This window comes from Zingiber officinale, chromosome 11B (genome assembly GCF_018446385.1).
Source record: "Zingiber officinale cultivar Zhangliang chromosome 11B, Zo_v1.1, whole genome shotgun sequence".
Taxonomy (NCBI): Eukaryota; Viridiplantae; Streptophyta; class Magnoliopsida; order Zingiberales; family Zingiberaceae; genus Zingiber; species Zingiber officinale.
Window position 1 is genome coordinate 15661030 of NC_056007.1, and position 8087 is coordinate 15669116.

General features: G+C 41.5%; 1 protein-coding gene across 1 annotated transcript; it reads right to left on the reverse strand.

Moving 5' to 3' along the window:
• Positions 1–2900: 2900 nt before the first annotated feature.
• LOC122033327 (WAT1-related protein At3g30340-like) lies at positions 2901–7835 on the reverse strand. The gene is made up of 7 exons (XM_042592334.1): positions 7652–7835; positions 7495–7557; positions 7294–7410; positions 7193–7224; positions 3949–4316; positions 3394–3545; positions 2901–3322 (listed from the first exon to the last, which is right to left on the reverse strand). Exons 1-7 carry the CDS (start codon positions 7819–7821, stop codon positions 3181–3183), a joined length of 1044 nt encoding a protein of 347 aa, XP_042448268.1. The 5' UTR covers positions 7822–7835; the 3' UTR covers positions 2901–3180.
• Between the last annotated feature and the right edge of the window lie 252 nt (positions 7836–8087).

The following is an 8087-nucleotide window of genomic DNA, read 5'->3' on the forward strand; positions in this document are numbered from 1 at the left end:
TAATGCATGCTTAGATAAAGATATGCTTATGTTTGTTTTAAAAAACATATGAACACTCCTTTGATTTAATTGTTAAATCACAAATAAAATTTTAAATTTTTGTCGTGCATAGGAGTGTAGAAACATGATCACCGAATTTTGAATTCGATTCCAACACGATGAGCTTAAGACACTTAGCTTCATAAATCTCTCTATGCATTCCCAGCCAAAAAAAAAGGTTGGTCAGGCTTAAGGCACTTAGCCTCATAAATCTCTCTATGCATGCTTGGCTAGATAAAAGGTCGACTTGGCCTAAGGCACTTAGCTCCATATTGATTCCCAAATGGATTTCCAGCATGCAAAATTCGTAATATGGCTTCTTGAATGGACTTCCAGTATGTCCAATGCAACATATTAATTATTTTCTAAACGGATTTCTTATTGCATTCAATACATAATAAAGCAATTTAATACAAGGACAGACATAAAGACGGCCAACCTTATAAGTCAGCCGAGATATACTCAGCTAACAGCATGAGTAGAGAATCCTAACAGCTTTTTAGAATAACAACTATATGTCAGAGAATATTCTTTTAGAACCTTCTTCAAGGATCATCATGTTTCTCATCAGCATACCATTTATGATAATATATTTCTTCTACAATCTCAACAACGACATAAGTTATAAATGACAAAAGAGATATATATGTAGGTAAATGAAAATTTCCTCAGACAATTATTATAGATTGCCTATGTTATACATTTTCTTTTATCTAACAACCTCTGACACACTTCACCACTTCATGATTGCAAAGGTTATGAGAGGTGGTATATAAGGGGTCCTCTCTATTGGAAATGTACGTTCTCTGAACATCTGAAGCTTACTCTCACGTGCTCATTCTCTACTATTCTTCATTCATCCATCTAAAATTGTACTGACTTGAGCGTCAGAGGACCCTCGTCAAGGACTTCCGCTTAGCTTTTGGACGCTGACGTTTTGTTTGCTCGTTTTCGTGTGTGCAGGATCAAAAGGAAGTCTCTCTATGGAGTAAAAAGTCTTCTCTCAATCAATGATCAAGTCATCGTGCCCATCACATTATCTCTACAGTTTTCAGACAAGATCAATAGCCGCTCCAAAAATATTTGTTGCTTCGCTATTGTAGGTCTTTAGTATGCTTTGAAGCCGTTTTCTTTGTTTTTTTTGGGTTGGTGTGAAAACGTACAAAGTGAAAATTATGTTCACTCAAGAAGAGTGGAATGTCGGGAAGACTACATCAATTGCTGTTGTTCATCCGGTTTGCTACATTCGTAACATTTGGGAAGCAAAAGATAATTTTGTTGCTTCAGTGTGCCCTTCATTGATGGATTTCTACTGCTACTTCATGTTTGAAGTATTTCTTGTGTACTTGGACCCAATGGAGTGCATATTCGAGTGACGATCCTTTGGATTTCTCTTATAGTTTACACACTTGAACTATGCAAACAAGCATCGAGTCTCAGTCATTTTCTTAACCTTATTTTATTCTAATGACCACAATGAGGTTTGATATTGAGAATTTAATAACATCTCGAGTTGCACCTTTTTTTTATGTAATGTGAGAATCATGGTCTTAGTACAAACTGATGGATATAAAATTTTAAAGGGAAGACACAAGATTCTTGATTCTTTGATTGAAATGGGAAAAAGCAACCTTAGATGCAAAATGTTTGGATGTTGTCAAGTATACATATCGAATGTATGTCAGGTCATCATTATAAAAAAAATTAAGACATATTATTAAAGATTAACATTCTGTTCTCATTATAAAAAAAAAAATTAAGACATATTATTAAAGATTAACATTCTGTTCTCATTATAAATAAAAAATAATACATTATTAAAGATTGTTCGAAGTTGAAAAAGAAATATGAATAAAATTTACTTTTTTATATTTTTGTATTATATTAGTTGACATCCTATAATTTATGTCAATTATGATCAAATTTTCATCAGACATTAGAGTAAATTGAAAAATACTACGAGCGGTGAATTAATCTAATATTTTTAGATTAATCGTCAATGCTGTAGTCCAGAAGCTCAGCATCTTTTAGTTGTATACCTCATTTGAAGAAATTTTTTTTACAAATATGTCATACCTGAGAATCGAACCGTGAGTGTCTAGATGATAATTTGAATGCTCTACTGTTGCACTATAGCACCGAGGAATGATTTTTTTTCTTTCTTATTGTAGGCGATTCGTTCGCCCCGACGTCCTCACCAATCTATTCCTAGGTTAATATGGAAAAATAAAATTATGAATGGCTATTAACTATTAGTATAGGTGGCTAAAATATAAAGAAAAATATATCCAAGAGTTAGTTAGTGTTGTAAAAAAAGACTTTTGATGGCATATTTATCCTTACTTATTTTGCTAGGCAAGGCTAAAGAGGTACCATTTTAGGCACTTTTAAAGAGAGAAGGTGCCTATACAAGCCGAAAGTGAGGTTTTGTAAGTTTCTAAAGGTACTCTAGTTCAACTATGAAAGTCAAAAAAAGAAAATAATAATAATAATAATAATAATAAATAAATAAATAAATAAATAAAATAATAATAATAATAATAATAATAATAAATAAAATAAAAATAAAAAAATAAAGAAGGATAGGAATTTGAATGAGTCACTAACGTCTTCGTCGTGATCAAACTACGAGAAACTTAAGTCATAAAGTCTTAATATTGCTTGGACTTGATCGAAGAAGTCACTAATCGGATAGCCTTTTACGGAGCTCGAGCCGAGTCAAGGTAGAGATTTGTTGGATTACACCTTTAATCCAGTAGACCTGTTAATTTAATTTTTTCTTTACATGGGGTACTTAATTAAAAGATGTTGGACTTCTGGATTGTCCGTTACTAGCACTTTCCGATTTACTCTGATGGTCGATGAGAAACTTCCATGGAACCGGATCAGTCACCTCAAACTCGACGTTATCTAGCCTGATGTACTTAAAAAAAATATAGAACCGTTACATCAACGACCCCTCTAGAATTAGTTTCACGGATATAGAGGGAGGTAAATACAGATACACGGCTGAAAGCGCATAGCCGGGACGTTAACCCCAGACAATGACACCCTAAGAATCGAACCTTGAACCTCTCGACCACAAAATCATGCACCCCAGCTGTGCTACGCCCGGGAGACAATGAGATGTACTTTAAGCATTCAAACAGTTGGAGTCTGCACTTGGTCGTCTCCTCCATTAACTCGGTTTTCTTCCTTCCCTACGACACCGCCTTTGCCTTCCTTGTTCTTCCCCCAGAGTAGCGAGTAGAGCCCAGCAATCACCAAAACTGACCCCAACACACTGCCAGTTACAACAACAAATTAATGTAACAATAATTTCTTCGAAACAAGAGAGATTCCGAGAACGAATACCTTCCGATGTAGACTTGTTCGTGGAGGAAGGCGAAGTCGATGAGAGCCACCAGGATCTGTATCAGAGGAGTGAATGCAGCAGTGAACACAGGACCTTTCTCTTCTATACACCATGACATGGCCAGAATCCCAAACCCAGACCCCACTGCCCCCTGCATTAATATGTTCAACACAAATTCCATCAACAACTTCTCTCTCTCTTTTTAATAAAAAAATAATTAAAAAGAGAGAATCAGCAATATGTGTGGATATGCTTTACATCAATTAAAGTCGAAGGGAATTGGCACATCACCCTTTGGACCATTCAGAAAGTTAACTTTGCTTACAAAATTTCTGTGAAACAACATGGAATTCCCTCTTTTTTTTTTTGATAATTTATGTGTTCAGATTTTGTCCGACTAAATTTTGAAGATAAATGACCTTCTCTTTGGTTGGTCTCTGTCAAACTATTGTACTTGATGGAGAATCATGATGATCAATTTTATAATTTGCTGATTCATATTTGACAGAAGTAAGATTGTTAAGAGGAAGTGGATTCAAAATATGGATGCTTACTGAAAAAATGACAGTGGCGATCTCCATCTTCTTCCTCAAGATCCAGACTGAGGCTCCCCTCTGCGTGGCCAAGGTCAAGGTCGCCGCCTGCAGGAAACTGATCAAGAACACCAGCGCAGTGCATGAACACAGAGCAGGGTACTTGCGCCCGACTCTGGCCTGCAACGGGAACCACGCCGACCAACTCACGCACCCTCCGATCACTGCCATAGAACCCATCGTCCATTTCCTCGATCCATACTCTGTTCCTCCCATTCTCGATCCTCCGGCCGCCTCGCCGCCGCCTGTGTTCAATCTCACTCCCTTGTAGAATGTGAGCACGAGCACTCCCATGAAGCAAACGAGTGCCCCGACTGCCTTCGCCCTCCCCTCTGTTGGTCTAGAATCGGATACGATAGCACACAACACCCAAGAACAAAACAAGAAGAATAGGACAAAATAGAAACTTCACTAATGAAAGGAAACCTTACAATGAGATGAGATACTACATGCCTCTCGACCCTTTATATAGCATCACAAATGCTAAGAGTACGAACCATGAGATCCACAAAAATAGGATCTAGATGAGATCCACAAAAATAGGAAGACTAATTCTAGACTTTATCCCTTAAAGCTAGGAAAGTTTATCACTGCTAATGTAAGGAAAGAAAAAATACGTAGCTAAATAACATGTCTGGATTATACTCACATTACCCCTCCTAATCCTGACATGGTTCTAAGTCACGGACGCCGAGTAGTTGTCGCATGGCAGCTTCACTTCTGACAATGCTTTAGTTATTACATCGGCTCGCTGTTCTCCGGTATTAACGAACTCAACCACAATATGTCCATCTTTGGCACCACTGGCAGTCCATCTGTCCGTACCACGAACAAGTCCATCTGTCCGCGTTATCCATGGCTCCGTTTCTTTGGCTCTGCGCCAAAGTCTGCTTGCACACCAAGTGCTCGGTCCACGGCTCAATCTCTTCGGCACCACGAACAAGTCTCGTCTGTTCGTTCTCTTTGTGACACGGGCAAGTCCGTCTGCCCGCACATTCGTTGCCACAAACAAGTCTTGTCTGTCTGCTCCTTCGGCAACACGAGCAAGTCCATCTGCTCGCACAACGGACAAGTCCATCTGTCCGCCTTTGCTGCTTGGCATATGTTGCATACCTGCCACACCCGCTTTGCTGCCAAGTCTGCCTCCTGCAAACTTGGGCTTGGAACGTGCCCAGCGCATTGCCAATCCTCTGCTTGGTATAGCTTGCGCCCATGCCACACTTGCTGGTTTGCCAAGTCTTCCTCCTGTAAGACTTGGGCTTGGGCAGCCCTGTGCTGCCGCTCCGCTTGGCATGCCTTGCACGCATGCCCGACTCGAATGTATGCCAAGTCTGCCTCCTGCAGACTTGCACATGGACAGTGCCCCGCGCACTGCCAGTTCGCTGCTTTGCATGTGCCCTAGCCAGGTTGGATTTTCTAGTCTTGCTAGGAAACAGGCTTGCTTGAATATCTTCAAGGTTATCTTGTACAAGCGATTTTGTGTTCGTTTTATCAGCATCAAGAGCTTCCTGCTCCTATCAATCACCTTCATGGTATCTTCTTTCATATGCACCTCGTTCCCAGCTTCTGTCAACTGACCAAGGCTTATGATATTACTACAAAGTTTCGGAATGTAGTATACCTCGTGGAGAGCCTTCCGATCGCCATTCTTGCATTCGAACACAACCGTCCCCTTGCCCATGATCTCAATGGTTGATCCATCGCCAAATCTCACCCTCCCGGTGATGGTTTCATCTAGTTCTTGAAACTTCTCGCGATGGCCAGTCATGTGGTTGCTGGCACCATTGTCAAGGTACCAAACGTCTTTGTCTTCACCTTTCTTGACGCCCCGGTACACCTCCGGTAGCAACCTCTCTTCACTGAGCAGAATGGTATCCTGCCGCTGAGATTCTTCGTGGAACATGGTCATCATTAGTGCTGGCTCTTCATCCGTGGCGCAAGTGAGGTGAGCCTCATCTCCACGACGCTTGCTGTAGCATTCAGACGCATAATGCCCCATTTTCTCACAATTGAAGCATTTTATGTGTCTCTTGCCACGAGTGCCACTGTTGTTGCCGCTAGTGCCTCCTGCACTATCTTGGCTCGGCGTACCACGGCCACGACTGCGCCATTTGCCACGACTAGGGCTGCTGGATCCGCGCCCCTTTCCTCCTGACGAAGTGTCCACGTTGCTCCCCTTCTGTCGCATTTGCCATTCGGCATGAGTTAATAGGAGCTCACCTTCAGTGCCGTTGGTGTTGCTGCATAGTCGTAGCGTTCGTTCTTCGTACGCCTTCAGTCGCCCTATAGCCTCCTCAAATGGTATAGACTCAAGGTCGTAGAATTGCTCAATGCCGGCAACAATAGGGAAGAATTTATCAGGGACTGAATCGAGCAATTTTTTTACCAACGCGGAATCTTCAAGCGTGGCACCAAGGGTGGAGAATTTGCTGCTTAGGGCGCTGAGTTTGCCAGCAAACTCATCAATCGTTTCGGTCTCTTTCATCCGGAGAGCGTCGAACTCGCTCTTCAATGTTTGTACACGTGCCTTCTTCACCCGATCACTACCAAGGTATCTCGTCTTGAGGCTGTCCCAGACTTCCTTCGCCGTCTTCTTTGTTGCGATCTGGAGAAGGATGTCTTCGGGGACACACTGCAGGATGTATGCACGTGCCTTTTTGTCCTTCTTTGCATCCACCTGGGCTCCTTCCGCTGGCTCCACCGCCTCCCAGACTCCCTGGGCATCAAGGATCGCCTCTGTCTTTATTGCCCACACAGTATAATTGTGAGGACTTAGCATCGGATAGGGAAATGACACTCCGCCGTTCTCCTTTACTGGGATGCTCGACATTTTATGTGGAATCGTGGATTCTTGGGTGTTCTATACTGACAAGGCTCTGATACCAAATGTTGGTCTAGAATCGGATACGATAGCACACAACACCCAAGAACAAAACAAGAAGAATAGGACAAAATAGAAACTTCACTAATGAAAGGAAACCTTACAATGAGATGAGATACTACATGCCTCTCGACCCTTTATATAGCATCACAAATGCTAAGAGTACGAACCATGAGATCCACAAAAATAGGATCTAGATGAGATCCACAAAAATAGGAAGACTAATTCTAGACTTTATCCCTTAAAGCTAGGAAAGTTTATCACTGCTAATGTAAGGAAAGAAAAAATACGTAGCTAAATAACATGTCTGGATTATACTCACACCCTCCTTAGTTGTCGGATTCACAAACTCCATCCTGCATCCATAACCATTATAACAATTATAGATTTCTAAACGAGTTTCGATTTGATATATTATAATTTACCTCATTGCTAAGGATATGAGGAAGGTGCACACAGGGGCTATGTTGAGGAAGGCGCAGGCGAATGTGGCAGAGGTGTGCTCGAGTCCGAGGAAGAAGAGGTACTGAGTCAGAGAAGCACTGCGTGCAAACATAACACAGCTAGCAGTTGATTCATATTCTGAACAAATGAGATTCAGCATATATCGTCAAAGATGATCATACCCAAACATGGCGCTGAAGAAGAGATACAAGCAGATTTCCAGAGTCAACTTTGGCCTGATCTTCCTGAAATCAAGCAAGATGAACTGTAGGGGCTGATCGATCATATATATATATATATATATGATCTGCAGTGTGAGTTTAGATAATCTGTAGGTACCTCTCGTAGAAGAAGGCGATGGGGGAGATGAAGAGAGTGGCCACTGCGTGCCTGAGTGTTATGAAGACGAGCTTGTTCATGCCCCCGCTCAGAGCCTTCTTGACCATGACGTTCATCACTGCAAGTGCGACATCCACTGCGAGCATGGCGGCCCCCGGTCTCCAATCCATCGTGCTCACTCAGTCACTGGATGCTCCTGCAATCGCTACCTCTACTTGCTGCTATTTATCGATACAGCTGACCAAGTTCCACTACAATAGTGCGTGGATTCTAATGGCGATGACGATGTCAGCGAGATGACGTCAGATAGGAGTAATCAGATGGCGGCATGCGAATGGTTGCAGATTTTTTCAACAGATAACCAAAACAATGTAAATGAACCGAGGCGTCCTGAATTATTCGAAATTTAATTCAATAAAAGCTCCTAATAAAATTA

Bases quoted from the DNA above. Each gene is read 5' to 3' on its own strand.
- LOC122033327 (XM_042592334.1), bottom strand. From the start codon at position 7,821: ATGGATTGGAGACCGGGGGCCGCCATGCTCGCAGTGGATGTCGCACTT. The intron at 7,411-7,494 runs GTATGATCATCT...GTTTGCACGCAG, and splicing joins TTCTTCAGCGCCATGTTTGG to TGCTTCTCTGACTCAGTACC. The intron at 7,225-7,293 runs GTAAATTATAAT...TTATGGATGCAG, and splicing joins CTCATATCCTTAGCAATGAG to GATGGAGTTTGTGAATCCGA.